Source organism: Equus przewalskii, chromosome 17 (genome assembly GCF_037783145.1).
Source record: "Equus przewalskii isolate Varuska chromosome 17, EquPr2, whole genome shotgun sequence".
Lineage (NCBI taxonomy): Eukaryota > Metazoa > Chordata > Mammalia > Perissodactyla > Equidae > Equus > Equus przewalskii.
This window is the reverse complement of record NC_091847.1, coordinates 38,113,046-38,129,902: the sequence shown is the minus strand read 5'-3', so window position 1 is coordinate 38,129,902 and position 16,857 is coordinate 38,113,046. Positions and strand designations below refer to the sequence as shown.

The 16,857-nt window shown below is 40.7% G+C and overlaps 1 protein-coding gene and 1 long non-coding RNA gene across 2 annotated transcripts in view; one reads left to right on the top strand and one right to left on the bottom strand.

Annotated features, from left to right (window-relative positions):
* Positions 1-9,557: 9,557 nt before the first annotated feature.
* Positions 9,558-12,225, bottom strand: LOC139076611 (uncharacterized). The gene is made up of 5 exons (XR_011528363.1): positions 12,094-12,225; positions 11,550-11,644; positions 10,494-10,584; positions 10,217-10,288; positions 9,558-9,693 (listed from the first exon to the last, which is right to left on the bottom strand). It is a non-coding gene; the product is annotated as an uncharacterized lncRNA (long non-coding RNA).
* A 1,519-nt stretch (positions 12,226-13,744) lies between these two features.
* The window catches only part of ACVR1C (activin A receptor type 1C), a 74,215-nt gene continuing 71,102 nt past the window's right edge, over positions 13,745-16,857 (top strand). The window contains exon 1 of the mRNA XM_008525444.2: positions 13,745-14,062. Within this exon, the coding sequence (XP_008523666.1) occupies positions 13,993-14,062 (70 nt within the window). The 5' untranslated portion in view covers positions 13,745-13,992. The remainder of the gene's footprint in view (positions 14,063-16,857) is intronic.

Below are 16,857 nucleotides of genomic sequence, written 5' to 3'. Positions count from 1 at the left end.
TCAAGTGTCCAGAATGGTTCTGAATCGGGAAAAGAATAAAACAAGCCATGTCTCATGTCTAGCAACAAACAAAAAAGAATCTTTGAATATGATGCAATAAACACCATGGAGAAGAGTTAAGATTTGGAGATTTACCCTCATTGGTTGTTTGGGCAACAAAAAAGAATATTCTTATTGCAAATGCTAATTTTAAAAAGGACAAAAATGGGGAATCTGGTTTAGGCAAGAAAAGGACAGTAGAGGCCTGGGTGAAATAACTCAGGGAACAGAAAAAGAGAAAGTAGCCCCAAACAGGGAAGCAGTGATAACTGCCAGCATTATGGGAGGGATTTTAAAGTAATTTTGCATAGCTCAGTAATTTACCTGGGAGGTTTTCTATCATTTGTTGTGTTAATATATCTTTGACCCATCCAAGGATCTATCAGGTGGGTCAGGCACATTAAGGTCAACAACGGAGTGTCCAGAAACAGAATCAGATTAATATAAGAGCTTAGTGACATTTAGCGACCACTAAATGAGGCCACTATTGTTTCTTAGAGAAACAACATATAAGATAAATACGTGCCCTGATCTCTTGAGCGCCCTGTCAAAATGGAGAGTGAGGAACAGAGGCTGAGTCAGTACCTTCAGAAAGAACAGAGCTAATTTATGTTTGTTTTCTTGCAGTGGTCTTTACATCTTTCACTCGTGGACCTCACTGAAAATCTGAAAAAAGACTATATATACCCTTCCTAGAGCAATGCACATAGAAGCATAGTGTTTTGTGGATCGATCACCACTTTGCTAATGTTCTTGGTGATACAGGGAAATGGAAACAACATGACTAGCAATAATAGCTCCAATTAGTTATTAATTAATTAAGCTAATAATAACTAATAGCTACTATTAATTAAGCCTTTACTATGTTAAAGGCATTGTGCTAAGCCCTTTATATACATTATCTCATTTAATCCTCCTCTTGATGCAATGAAGTAAACAATATTATTGACCCCATTTTACAGATGAGAAAACTGAGGCTTTGGGAAGTTAAGTAGCTTGCTTGAAGCTCTACAGCTGGCAAGTGGCAGAGCCTGGACTCAGACTGAGGTCTGTCTGAGGCCAGAGCATATACTCTTTTTTTTTTTTAAAGACTGGCACCTGAGCTAACAGCTGTTGTCCATCTTTTCTTCTTCTCTTCTTCTTCTCCCCAAAGCCCCCCAGTACATAGCTGTATATTCTAGTTGTGAGAGCCTCTGGTTGTGCTGTGTGGGACGCTGCCTCAGCATGGCCTGATGAGCTGTGCCATGTCCACACTAAGGATCCGAACCAGGGAAACCCTGGGCCGCAAACCGGAGCGCACCAACTTAAGCACTCAGCCATGGGGCCGGCCCACAGAGCATATACTTTTAAACACTCCTTTATACTACCTCTAATTTTTTTAATTTAATTTTTTATAGGCACTTAAGATCCCATATTCCAAGCTGGGCTTTGAAAGATTAGTGAGCCTGCTGAATTTATATGCTACATTGTTTGTGTGTCTATGCTATGTTTGTTTTTCTGGAGATCCAGAGCTTTAATCAGATTCCTTTGGGATATTTCATCTACAGTAGTGGAGAGTCCGTCATCTAGTGATGCCAGATTTTTAGCTACGGATTAAGTTAGGTCATCACAGAGCCACGTGTTTGGGCCACATTGATCATCTTCCCTCCACTTCTCTCACCTCACAAAATTGCTCCTATTGAGCTGTTTTTGGAATTATGTCTTGAATGAAGACTACTGCCAGAAATAGCTATATAAAATCTACTACCACATTTACATTAGGGATATTTTTGAGTGTATTTTTAAATATATCCTTCAACGTCTTCTAAACAAACCCCAAGCAATAAATTACCTTTGGAGGAAAGAAAAAACGTCTTTCTTTAAAGAATGTAATGGTGTATCCCTTTACCTAGAAGTCAAAATTTCAGACTCAAAGTTGCAATCCGGCTTTGGTACTTGTCTAGAGGTCTTTGGCCTATATTTGCATTTGACCTTTCCCTCAGTCATAGTCATCTACTCCAGTTTGTATTTTTTCTTGTTTTGAATATATATATTTCAGTCCATGTATTCTTGTAAGGCATCTCAGATTCTTTATGGAACACAGAAGAATGTAAACTAAAAATTTAGCTTTTTCAAACCTTCTTTTTCTGCAGCTCCATGCCTAAGAAGGAGGCAGAGCTTTAAAATCCTGTAGAAATTTGTTCTTTTGATACCTTAACCTTCAAAGATACAAGGAAATGATCCCCAGTTAGGGTTATACAGCAGACTGAAATAATACAATCACCTCCAGTGACATTTTTCTTTCTATTGACTTAGCAGAGGACTGCATCCTGCTTCCCTTCCCCCCTGTAAATACTCATCTCAGGCAAAAATGGATTTTTTTCATTCATGATCGGATTTTCTGAGAAATAGCTGTTATGCAGCTATATTGTGTTGTGAATTAAATGAGAGCCATATGGTTTAAACCTTGGATTTGAAGGGGCAAAGTTCTCTTTCACTTGTGTACACTTGAGTATATGATCAAAAGATCAACACGCCAGCACAGGAGTTGGGCAATGTAGTGGTATTTAGGCGTAGCGTCAACATTTTTCTCAGGAAAAAACTTTGGATTTTCTCAAGTAGTTACAATCAGTAACTGGTTAAAATTCTAAGCCTTACCTTACAGAATATGACTCTTGAAAACATTTTAAGTTGGATTGAACCAGTTGTGAGCTTTGCTAGGAGACTATAAAAAAATCAGGAAAAAGCTTAAGACAGCTCCAGTGACTGTCTGGTCTGAAAACATGTATCCGGAAAATCTTATCCACAGCCTTGGTTTCAGTTACCCCCTGCATACCAAGAGAACTCTCAAATTTTTGCTTCTAGCCAAAACTAATCTTGTAAGTCCTAAACCTATATATCTAACTACTGGCTCCTCAGCTCTAGTTGGGTGTCTCACAGTCATTTGGAACTCAACATCTAAGTGGAATTCATACACATCCAACCTGACTCTTCTCAGTGTTCGCTCTCTGAGTGCACAGCATCTCTGCCCACCCAGTGCAGACATCAGAACCCTGGGGGTTACCTTGAGTCATTCCTCTCCTTTCCCGTCTCCTCCTCCCTCAGTACAATTCCCTTCTATCGTCCCTGCCAAAACTGGTTCCTGCCAGAAATCTTTTTTCACCCAGATGACTGAATAATCCTCCCAGCTAGTGACCTAGATTTCACTCTTGCCTAGGCACAGCCCATTCTCCACATTAGAAGCTACAGTGATATTTTAACGTTACGATCTGATTTTATTTAAATTTTTCAGTGACTTCCCATTACTTTAAAAATTAAGACCTAAATCCTTAACGTGGCCTAAAAGGTACCCCCCTGAGCTGAATATTTTTTCAGACTCATCTCTAGCACTTTCCACACTGGCGTTATTCAGGTTCCTCTAAAACCAAGTGCTTTCTTGCGTTGAGTCCTTCAAACACACAAACAAACTCTCACACACAACACCTAACTACTTTCTGTTCTACTTTCAAGCTCTGCTCAACACACTTCCTAACAGACACTTTCCCTGTTACTTCTGACAGATTCAACCTATTATAATTTTTATAGTATCCTATATATGCCCTTTCAAATACTGATCAAATTTAATTAATTATATAAGTAGATGTTTAACATCTTTTTGTTTGACATAAATTTCATGAAAAGTGGATGACATTTCTCTTTTCACACTACATACTCAGTATATGGCACAGTGCACGGCACAAAGTAGGAATTGAATGGATTAAGTGACAAGTGGTGTGCCAGCTGCATGAGTTAGGTGTAAGATGCCAATCAGTTACATGATTTTACCTCGTGGAAATTATTAAAAATTAATGTTACTAACTATTTCTATGTCATTTTGGGAGAAGACAATTCTAAACACAATTTTTGGCAAAAACTAGGAAAGAAGAGGATGGGTCTTTACATTTATCGAGTGCTTACAATGTAAAAGGGCTTTAAAACATCATGTTACTAATTCTAGTGTAAGTCTCAGAATTTCCCGGTGAGAATTCATGAGAAAGGAGATGGAGACCCAAGGACTAACTTGACCATAGTTACACAGTTATCAAATGGCAGAGATGACAATAACTCAAATGTCTCAACAAAATAAGTCCATTTTTTTGAAACAACGGGACCAAATTTATCTTCTTGTGTATTATAGGACTACGGAATAATACCTTCCAAGTTGTAGGCATTAAATAAATATTTCTGAGTAATTATGTTGATTTAGTTAGATTTTTATTAACAAAAGGACATGCTGGGATCTAGGTCTGTTTGACTCAAGTGTCAAGAAGCCATTTCTATCACGTAATGGTCACTCACTTATGGGATGAATGAAGAAAAGATAGCAATTAGCAGTAGTGTTTTGATATAAACACTAAAGATGTATTAATAGCACAGAAAACTTAAAGCTTAAGTGAAACTTTGGGGGTTTGTGGAAGCAGTCTTAATCAAATCAAGATAGAAAATAGCAAGTTTTCTATCTGCTCCTATGCTATGTGCTATTGGGTACTTCGACCTTCAAAGTTTATGAAAGCGTATTAAAAAACCCTTGTTCTCCATTTCATTTATCCTAAGGACATAAGAGCTTGTTAGATGTGTCTGTACTATAGCACGACATGTTCCAGGACTCTTGAAGAAGCAGATGACAGCATGTTGTTCACTTCTCTGCCTCTTTCTCATTTTCTGGGCTTGGTCTTTTAAGAGATAGCTGCAGCAGGGTAATGGATAGGCCAATCTCCTCAGGGAAACTCATCTTTGGTGCCTTTGAGTGCGGACTTGACTATCAAGCATCCACAAAGAGAGAAATCTGGCATTGCAGTGAATTGGGTCCCTTGCCACAGTGTGTATGTGTGCATGTGTGTGTCTCCTTTGCTCTGGATTCTGACATGGTTCTCCTGTGACGTGCAAGGCCACACCGACATGGGTGGGAGGAGAGTGAGGGGTCTTCCTCGCAAGAGTCGGATATTCTTGGAGTCAATGTGGTGAAGAAGTGTTCATTCTTGAGAATGAACATGTAGAAGTTAGGCTTTAAAAAGGCAAGAGGGAATGTTTGTTGCTCTTTGGGGTCAGCCTCCCCCTTGTAAAGGATGACCTTTGCTGAATGGGCCACAGGGAAATGAGCCTGGAGCTGGGGGGAAACGCCTTTCTAGGAGAACACAAGACAAAACACGAGCAAATGATATTTTATGAACTGTGCTGCCTGGTTGTATGTTCCTATCTGGTTTTGTTTCCCTTTTCGTTTTTTTTTTTTTTTTTTTTAAAGATTTTATTTTTTCCTTTTTCTCCCCAAAGCCCCCCGGTACATAGTTGTTTATTCTTCGTTGTGGGTTCCTCTAGTTGTGGTATGTGGGACGCTGCCTCAGCGTGGTCTGACGAGCAGCGCCACGTCCGCGCCCAGGATTCGAACCGACGAAACACTGGGCCGCCTGCAGCGGAGCGCGCGAACTTAACCACTCGGCCACGGGGCCAGCCCCTCCCTTTTCGTTCTATCTGGGCTTTAAGTGGAGTTTGTTTAAACGCTTCGCCCCGTGTCAATTCTAGTACTAGGAATTTAGAGAACAGTTGTGTTCTGCATTTGAGCTGGAGTATTACAGGGTGAACATTTTCTACTTGTGTCCCTGTGTGCCAACTCTCTGGGCCCATGTGTTAATAGCAGAATTGATTATTGAAAAGTCTATCCATCCACCTCTTCCCCACACGACAATATTTCTCCATTGAAACCTCAGAAAATATTAGACTTGATTTATTAAGCCAGACTCTGGTCTCCTTAGAGGAATATCTTTAGAGTCTTCTTTACATAAGATTTCAAGTTTCTCCATAGTCCTCAGATTTCTCCCTGATCATGTTGCTGTTGTCTGAAAGTCATTTAAGAAAAAAATTTTTCTTCCAAAAAAGGCTTAAAGGCACAATATACAAATACCTGGCTATAGTAGTAGCCTGAGAGAATTTTGTTCATTCTGAAATATAATTTATCAACCAATAAGCATAGGATTTCATAACCTTTCTTGTTTGAATGGGAGGGATGGGTCAGAGACTAGGAGCCCTTTGTGCAGGACAGAGGGAGCAAAAGGGTGGGAAAGAAGACAGCTTAGAAATATCAAAGACCATGTGGGGTTACTTTGCCTTTTCTCTTAGATGAGGCATATGTACTTTCAACTGGATATTGGGACAACAGGTCCTGCTCCAACTCCTTCTGCCCTGTGTGAGGAGTGGCAAGCTATGAGACAACTAGGTTTTCAATGAAGGACCAAGTATTCAGTGACGTTTTTCCCCCAGCCATAGCAGGGTTTCTTAAGGAGAATCTGATTGCCAGAGAATTCACAAACAGAGGTACCAGTGTATTTTACATCTCCACACAATAAATAAGAAGGGGAAACCAAGAAAATAATGTACTCCCTGTTCCAAAATGTTATGGTTTGCTATATAGTTAATAATTCGAATTTAGGAGTCATCTCAAAGGAAATGGGTGGGTTGATAATGACTTACTGTGAGCTTTTAAGAGTACAGACACATTCGGGGGCCCTTATCACAAGAAAAGAACCCCACTTGGCGGCAGGATGGTAAAAGCTATAGGTCACACAGACAATCCAACAGGAAATGATTGAGTTGGGATTTTATAGAGATCTCCCAGCATCTCACCTTCTCACCACTCTTAAATTTGCACCTCTGGAGCTTGGGCAGTTGTGCTTTCCATCATTGTTCTCTTCAGTTTCTTGCCCTGTTAGGTTCTAGAAGAACCTCTGACTTTTGAGTTTAAGAACAACTGACTTACTCTGAGGAGATAGAAAGGGATTATTTTTGCTAAGTATTTTTGAGGGCTGTTGTCATTTGCAATCTTTTTTATTTTGTACATTTTATGTTTTACATTTTGTTTTGAAAAACAAGGAGAACCAAGGCCCTGCCAGACAAATAAACAGGGAAATAGAAAGGAACAAGGACAATCATGTGGTCCCTTTCATTTGGGAATAGGTCACTCATGGCCACCAATATTTGCACATAAACTGCATTTATCACCATAGCAGAAAAGGAAAACAAAGATCAAACATTTTCCAAACAATTTCACCAACAACAGTACTAAATCCTTGCAAATTTTAATTATATTTAAGTATTCTACACTTCTATTTCTCACACAAGTGATTAAAAAATCTACTCCTTGTATTTGTCCAACTTTTTTTAAAATTCAAAAGACTTCCATGTAATGTTTATCTCATTATCAAAGGTTTTGTGCATGGGAAAATAGTATCATGCCCATTTTGTGATAACAATAGTATTAACACGTTTTCATAACAATCTAAAAGCATTCCATTCACAAAATAAGTCTTGGAGGTACATTTCTCCATTTTATAGGTGAAGAATATAAAATGTGGTAAAGTTGTGGCTAAACAAGGCTGATGGGAGGTCTGAAGCCTCAATTTCTAACAGTAACTTTGAAAAGATTAGGTAATTTGCCCAAATTCTGGAAAAGTGAGATTAGAATCCTGGGCTTCTGGATCCCAGTTTGTCATTCCTTTTGGACCAGTAGCACTTTTGAACATTCATCCTATTTGGAGGGAATTCCCCACCTTGTGAATCCTTACTTCTCTTTATAAAAGCCTGCTGCTCCGTTCCCAAGCCACCTTGAAGCTACAGTTAGAGTGCAGAAAGCCACAGCTGGTGTTCAGATGCAGCAGTTGGAGAGGTTCTAGAAGAATCATCCACTGTCCAGCCTCAGGGTGTTGATGGTGCAAGATGCACTGTCTGTGCCCAGTGGAAGGATGGGGCACAGCATCTCTGAGGTCTGTAGTAGCATGTGGCATGCTGTCCCCGGCTGTGTAACTCCCAAGCCTGGTTCATGGGCTTTTCTGGAGAAGCTATAAGCTATTTAGCATTCTTTAATAAATTTAATTCCCACTTACACTTATTAAGGTAAATTTATTTTCTTTGCGATTAAAAACCTTGACTGATATAGAGCTCAAGTTTCTTTTTACTGAGATGACTTAGCTCCCAAGTCAGAAAATTTCGTAACGAACATTCTTTGGTCACTTTTAAGGTTTACTCATTCTCAGTTTTAGCGTTCACGCTCATTAGCTATACTTTACCCAAACTACCATCTGTGGTTGGACAATGTGAATACAAAGGACGTGAACACCTAGTTATAAAAATGCTGCTGTTGTTGAGCTAATTTATTTATTCAACACAGCGTTGATGTGTGGGGAGCAGAGGGAAAGATGGAGATACACTTGGAAAATCAGGTTGAGGATCTTAAATGTCATTTACTCACTCATTCAACAAGTATTTATTGAGTGCTTACTATGTGCCAAGCTGATTTCAGATGCCAATGTTAGACCTGCTAGTGTTAGAACTGGCCATATGTCTTAGATAGCTCTCAGTGATATGCTCATATTAGTGCTATAAAAAGGTTCCTCTGGCTGAAGGGTTGGCAGGAATAGATTGCAGAAGAGTGAACCTCAAGGAAGGGACACCACTTAGGAGGCTTTTTTGACATTTCAAGTAACAGAAGATGATAATCTGACATAGGATAGTGCCAGTGAGGTGGAAAGAAGTGAAAAAACTTGAGAGATTTTTATAAAAGTTAGAATCAATGGAAACTGCTGATTTATTGGAGGTAAACGATGAGACAGAGGGAAGAGATAAAGAAAAAATCCAAAGTATCTGGCTTGAGCAGTGACAATTACTGAGAAGTAGGACAGGAGGAGGAACAGGTTTGAGGAGCAGCTTCTGTTGTACAAATTGGTTTCGACCACTTTTGGGTTGTATAGAGAGAAACGACAGTAGGACATACAAATCCAGAGTTTGGGAGTAAGATCAAGGCTAGCGATGGAGATTTGGGGGTCTTGAGCATATAACACAGAAATAAACACTGAAGTCATGGGAAGGGATGAGGTCACCTAGGGAGAATGTAGAGAAATGAGCTAGTGTAGCAGTTCTAAAGGTGTGCTTCAGGGCCCCCTGTGTGTTCTCAAGACCTTCTGGGGGTCCACGAGGTGAAAACTACCTCTGTAGGTAATACTAAAATGTAATTTGTCTTTTCCACTCTCATTCTGGCACAAAGAGACAATGGAACTTTTCAGAGGCTACATGGTGTGTAATGAGGTCATCTCTTAGAAGGCTAATGGAATTTGTGCTTTTGTATTCCTTTGTTTTAAGAATTTATCAATGTAAATTTCTAACATTGTAAATGTCGATAGATATAACCCAACATAAGCTTTCTGGGGTCCTCGGAATTTCTGAAATGTAAAGGGGTCATGATATAAAAAAGTTTGAGAACCAGTATGCTAGAGAATTTAGCCTTAATTCTATAGGCAAGGGTGATCATTAAAGATTTGAGGACAGGGGAGAACATAATCAGAGTCATGTTAATAGAAAGTTGTTCTGATGGCAGCCTTGAGGATACATTATGATGGGGATAACATGAAGCTGTGGAGATGATTTAGCTGGTAATTACAACAACTCAGTACGTTGTTACTTGGGGCTTGGACTATGGAAATAACAGTGTGAATGACAATGGACAACATGAAAGAAAAATAAATGTGACCTTATTATTGACTGAATATGGGTTGCTATTGAAGAGACAAAAGGAGTAAAAGTCTTGCTTCTCCTACCATTTCAAGCACAGGAAAAATCCTTGACATTCAGTGAGGATTCATGAGATGAGCACTGTCCAACAAAAATAATAATGAGAGTCACATAATAATTCTAAGTTTTCTAATAGCTACATTAAAAAAATGAAATTAATTTTTTTTTGATGAGGAAGATTGTCCCTGAGCTAACATCTGTGCCAATCTTCCTCTGTTTTGTTATGTGGGACGCTGCCACAGCATGCCTTGATGAGTGGTGTGTAGGTCCATTCCTGGGATCCAAACCTGCAAACCTGGGGCTGCTGAAGTGGAGCATGCAAACTTAACCACTATGCCACCCAGACGGTCCATGCAGTGAAATTAATTTTAATAATTTATTTCATTTAACCTAATATATTCAAAATATTATCATTTCAACATGATATTCAACAAGTGAAACTGAGAGTCCCCAACGGAAAGATTTCTGGGATTAAGAGATGAGATGAGTGGAGACGAGTGATTCTTTAGGGGGGATGTGAGTTTAGGGAAGGAAAAATTCAGTAAAATGAGAAAAGATTAGACCTTGATAGTATACAGCAAATTATCATAGTATGCCTCCTCACCATATGCTCATTCCATGATAAGTTCACGTTCCAAGATGAAACAAGAAATTAAGATGCATGGCATGGGAGATTCTGGAAAGGATAATAATAAAAGAAACCCATATGATAAAAAAATCCCAGTCATTTTTAAAGTTCAACAAACAGTCATTTTGAAAGTTCACTTATTACACACATTTATTTGCCTTATTAATTTGGAATGTTATTCTGAAATTGTATCAAATTTTTACAGTTTAAAGTCCCAATATCTGCTTCCCTTAGTTACGCAAGATTTACTTACCCAAAATCTGTTTTGCTGATGAACTCCTCAGTTATTTGTTGTTTTTGTTTTCTTTTCATTATGAGAATCCAGGAGTCATGATGTAACGTTGCTATGGTAACGAATATGTACAAATAGATGATTTAAGGGTGGGGAGAAGGTTAAATCTTGAGAAAAACATTTGCACGTAAATTTCTTTCCAATGAAATTTAAAAAAACTCTCATGTAAATTTTTTTCTGTTATGAACAAAAAGCATGAAAGATGTATTATATCACATCTTGAACAATGCATTTGTATTGCTTATATTAAATAACAGGAGTCACTTAGTATGCTCCAAAGAGTATTTTCTTAATAATAGCTCATTTAAAAAGATATTGAGGGACTGGCCCCGTGGCCGAGTGGTTAAGTTCACGTGCTCTGATGCAGGCGGCCCAGTGTTTCACTGGTTCAAATCCTGGGCGCGGACATGGCACTGCTCATCAAACCACGCTGAGGCAGCATCCCATATGCCATAACTAGAAGGACCCACAAGGAGGAATATACGACTATGTACTGGGGTGCTTTGGGGAGAAAAGGGAAAGAAACAAAAAATCTTTAAAAAAAAAAGATATTGGATTAAGACTGGATTAATTTCCATAGGAGTGTTTGCGTGTGTGTATAAATAAAGAATATTCCTAAGTAAAATTTGGGACACATAAGGATGAAGGTCTTTTCTTGGTTGTTATGAAGAGGGCATTAAGGACTCAAGCATATCAGAAATATTTAAAGTTGCCTAAGAATATACTTTGCCCGCTATTGGGATTCAATACATTGAGAGTGGTTAACTTCAAAGCTTCCATAGTATTGATATTGGAAGAAGAACATGCATAAGAGGACAGAGGGAAATAGTATTTGAAGATGTAGTTTAAAAGAATCCTACAGATTAAGTACTTAGATTTTTTTACATATTAACCTTTTTTTGTTGCGTTACAGAACTTTGCACTAAGAACTCAAAACATCCTGCTTCCTTCATTGGCTGGCCATATGTTGATTGGCACGGCACCTAATAACTCTTGGTTTTTTTATACTGTACTTACGGCAAAGGTAATGATCTCTGCCATCTGATGAGGATTGCACCGTCCAATAAAGAAATAATGCGAGCCACATATGTAATTCAGAATTTTCTAGTAGTCTTATTAAAAAGCAAAAAGAAATAGGTGAAATTAATGTTAGTAATAGATTTCATTTAACCCAGTATGTCCAAAATATTATTTCAAAATGTAAGCAATATAAAAATTATTAATGATATACTTCACATTCTTATTTTGTACTAAGTTTTTGAAAGCCAGTGTGTATTTTGTACTTACAGCACATGTCAACTTGGACTAGACACATTTCAAGTGCTCACTATCCATATGTGACTGGCAAATACCACACCATGTGGCTAGCAGATACCATAGCGGACAATGCACCGCTGGACTAAGAGGAAAGGGTTGAGTTTGTTTAGAATGTTGAAGTTATTCAATAGCCGACTTCTCAGGATAATAACCTTGCTTTCCTTAGAAGATGAGAGCTTTCCGACTTGCAGGGACATTGCTTACTGCATTCAAGAGACAAAATAAATTTGTAGGGAGTACATACCTGACATGAGTGTAATGCTTTATGATTTGACAGTGTGTTCACATTCACTGCCTTTTTTAACCCCGATCATGGTTCTAAGAAATTGGGAGGGATGACGGTCCATTTATTTTTGAGGAAGCCGGCCCACAGAGGACACCAGTTTTGCTCTTTCAGCACCAAATCTCATGATCCAATGGTAGATCACAATCTAGGTACAGTTACCAAATAATGAGCAAGCCAAGTCAGCCAAAATATAATGTGTCCTAGCATTTTCTTGCCTTTTTTTAAAAAAAGCATCTGTTTTGTGGGTGTCTGGAAGGGCTCAGGCTTGTCCCACATCTCCATTTTTTTTTGTTGTTTGCTTGGATCCAGAATAAAATGAGAACAAAGTCTTTTTATGCTTAGAAATGTTTTGATTCATCCAAGGTGGTGGTGATGGGTTGAGAGCCTCAGGACTGTCACAGTCACGCATCAAAGTCCAACAAACATCCTACCTCCAATACTGTGGCCCTTTGATGGTAAAGGCAATTGTATACACCATTCCACCATAGGTCTTTCCTAGACCTCAGAAAGAACATTCGCCTTATTTAGAGCTGAGCTGGGTGAAGCAAGTAATATCTCTTACTCTAAAGCAATTAATTTAAATGGCAATCACTTTCCAAGGAGGCCCATAACAGTAGCGATAACACCAGTATTGGATTCTCGGCTTTTTGTGTTGTGCAGGTTAAAAGAATCCCATTCACTTTAATGTATAGGCTACATACGTGGATTGAATTTAGGCTAATTTCTATTCTTTGGTAACGTTGCCCTTACATTTTCAATCATAATCCACCTGGGAAGCACACCTATTTGATAATAAGCCTCCAGGGACTTAAACAATACTCAAACAAGTTTCTAATATATTACTTTAAATCATTCTTCACCTCCCCTTAATCCGTGTATCTAATCCCCCCTCCCCCACTGTCCCCCTCTCCCTTCCCCGCGTCCAGTTTTTCAATTGCTGAAATTGTAGCTGCAGAGATAGCTTCCATAGGTCGGGGCCTCTACCTCCAAACCTGGATTATATATTGCAGACGATCACATCACCTGGCGCAGGTGGTCTAGCCTTGGTAGCCATTCATACAGGGGAGAGTCGCTGGAAGGCATCAGACAAGAAATGAAGTTTGTTAAACCAAAGCTTTAGGTAGCCGATTCGGTCGGACAGCTGGTTATTTCCAAGGCTGGACAGAGAGGGCGCCCTTCCACAGACGCACGCACAGCCAGGATGTGGTGGTGGGACGACACGGGGAGGAATACTAGGGGTGTCTCATGGCTCAGTCTAGTTAGAAAATCTTTAGGGCACTGGACCACAAACGAATGTCAAGCGATCTGGACGGCTGGATCTTCCGTAGGAGACTAGAGAGCGGACCACCAAGAAGCAATTGCTGCAGGGTTTAAGTTTCCCTAAAGTCTCAGCAGGGCTTTCCCTCCCGTCCCAACCCACCCCCACCGTATCCAGTCTTGGGGTTCCGCGCCATCCCATCCCGTTCCTTCCCCCCAGCTCTAGGTGATCTCACTGCCTCGCCATCGGGCTGCCTTTGCCCGCCTGCCGGGCAGCGACAGGCCCGGGGCGGCTGTGAGAGGGCGCAGGGGGCGGAGGCGCGGCAGGGGCGGGCTCTGTCGCCCCCGCCCCCGCCCCTCTCCGAGCGCGGCTGCTGGGGCCAGTGGCAGGAGCGCCGCGCACCGCCCGCCGCGGGGGGCGTGGGATGGGGGAGGCAGAGGAGGGGGGCACACGCGCCGATTAGAGCCAACCGCACACTTCAAAAGGGTGTCAGGGCTGTGCTTGCCTCCCGCGCCCCGGGAACTTCAAAGCGGCCCGCGCTGTCCCGGCCACGTCGCTCCGCTCCGGGGCCTCGCAGCCCCGGCAGCCGCCTGGTGGCCATGACCCGAGCGCTGCACGCCGCGCTCCGCCAGGCTCTCCTGCTGATCGCCGCCGCCGCGCTCTCGGCAGGTAGGATGGGCGCCCCTTCCCCCGCTCCCGGAGGGTGGGAGTCGGGGGCTCTCTGCAGTGGGCGCTGGGGTAGGGGCAGAAGGTGCTCCGCCACGGGGCCGAGTGGGAAGCGCCTGTTGGATTGAGGGGGCGCGGGATAGGGCGCAGCGTGGGCCCCTGAGTCTGGCAGCTGTAGGGGTAGACAGGTGTGTTGGGGACGAAGACACCAGGAGGAGGGAAAAAGCGACAGAGATGAAGGGGTATGAGTATTATGAGTGAGATGGGTGACAGATTGGGGGCAGTTTGCCGCGACGGGAGTAGGAGAGCGTGTTTGTAGGTGTGCGCAGGGCTGGGCATGGGGTGGCACCATGAGTTTACTCTGCAGGGGCTTCGGGGACCCTCTGTGCCGAGCTCCGGAAGCTGAACAAGGATGCTGGCGTGGCGGTGGTGGGAGGGTGGGGGACGGTGGTAACGAATCAGTCTGAATTTGGGGAGGTGGGGGATACCTCAAAAGCCACTGGTGCCAAGCTATGTAGGCGGGAGTGGGAGCTTAAATCTATGTCGTGTGCAACGCACATTGCTTTCGAGGTACGATCTTTACTAAGAGTTGAAAAAATTCTGGCAGGCGTCCCAGCGTTGCTAACAGGTCTGTGCCTTGAAAGGCTAAATAGAGCCCTCGGCCCAAGCTAGAAACCCATTTCTTTCTAACGTTCACTAGAAACTGGGGCAAATGCATCTTTGGTAAAATCATAGTATGCTATGTTGAGAAACCCTTTAACTCTAGAATTATTTTCATTATTACATTATCCTGGGTTATGGAGACCAGGAACAGATTTCCTTGCTAACTTGTTCTTTAAACATTTCAAACAGACATTTAAGACATTTGCACATAAAAACCTGGTGTTTTTCCGTAGAGCTGTACTTTGTCCGAAGCTGATTTTGATGCATTTTTGTTTTCTTGGATGACAATCTGTTTGACATTAATAGCTATGCTCGGGGTGGGTAGTTTTTCTCTTAGTGACGTGTGCAGGAGAATGTTTTGAATAGTATGATTTGTGCCCTGTACATATTTCAGTGTTTCAGATGGCCTGAGAGAATCGCTAAATACAATATTCAAGTGAAAATTTGATTATTGGAAGTGATGAATTGGTACAATATGAGGATTAAAGCATTTCATTTATCTTTGAAAAGGCACAGCCCCTTAGGAAAGCGGGTACCCAGAGACTGTCAGGAAGATGATGGGATACGGTGAAATGTTTGCGTTCAGAGTTAGGAAATCCATCAATGGGAAGAAAACTGATTATCAGAAAGTCTTTATAAAAAATGGGTGGAAACTCCACTAACTTGGAGTACTCAGAGTGCTCGTGATAATCTAATAGAATTTACACACGCGCGCAAAAAGTCTTCCAAACATCACAGTTTTGACTGGGCACCTGTGAAATTCTCGCTACAGGCTGTCTGTACAACCCTTTGATTTTATGGAGCTAATAACTTTGCTGCAGACATTTTAAAAAATAGACAATTATTTTTTGTTTAGCTTGAAAGGTATATTTTGTTATAGGACAGAATCTTTAGAAAATTTCAGAGACCCTGGGCATAGCAACTTAGGTAAACATGCCCCACTATGTTCTTAAAAAGACATGGAAAATTTGGACATTGAAATGTGCAAAAAAGAAAAAAAAATAGATCATCCATTCAAATTTGACTGTTTCCTCAAAACTTGAAGGCTAAGAAAAATGCCTGATATGGAGATAATGTGTCAATATAGTAGAGACGTACTTATTAAAATGGAACTTTTATAATGAACTTTTCTGTGTCAAATGCTATCATTTTCAAATCTCTTTAAGAAACTTTACCTCTCTTTGTCCCACAGAAAAAACGTTTGTTGTTATCTACATTTTTGATTCTTAATTTTTATATAAATCTTTGATTATTTGACAGAGGGATTTAAGGTAATTTATTTATTTCCTCTTTTAAATTGTTTTTCTCATGTGGTTAGCCACATTATTTTTGTCTTGCTCTCTTTTAAAAATCACCTTGTTAATCATGTTGACCATTTTTGAAAATGTACATACCATTGTTGACATGTTATATGAGAAGTTGCTATTGACATGATGACATAGCAAAACGGTATGACAGAAAACATCACATTCCAATTTGGCTCTGCTGAGCACCAAGCCTAGAACCTTAAATATCTGAAGACATTGATAAACCAATACACCCTTTTTGCTTTAGCTGTTCTTAACAGCATCCCTATTACTTAGGCGCGGCATGCATTAACAGCAGAGTAGAAACTATTGCTCCTTGATGAGAATCTCAGAGGGTAACCGCTGATGGCAATTTAGAGAAAATATATATTGGTCTGGAGTGGCCTAAAAATTAGTCTGCTCTGAGTTGTGTAATTATCTAGTTTCTGGGTTCCTTGATGTTTGATAAGAAAGACCTGACATGACCTCCTAACATTTATCATGTGTACTAAACAAAGAATTGGCAGAAGTGTCCTGGAGTTCTCAAATTTGAAACTGTGATTTGGATATTATATAGATTGACACATTGTGCATTCTCTACCAATTTCACGGAACTCCTTGGTTTTGGCATTATTAAGAATCTGGAAAGCTAGATGCTGTTACTTTAAAAGTGAAAAGATAACTGTTTCATTTAATAACCAGGGTGGAGGTGGGGGTGTCAGGTAGTGAGAGTTTCCCCCCAACAACTGTTAGCAGTTCCCACTATAAATGTTAAGTGGTACTGGAAGGGAAAGTCAAAACCTTGGGCTGACTGCGTTTATAAATGCAAAAGATGTAGCCCCTTTGTCC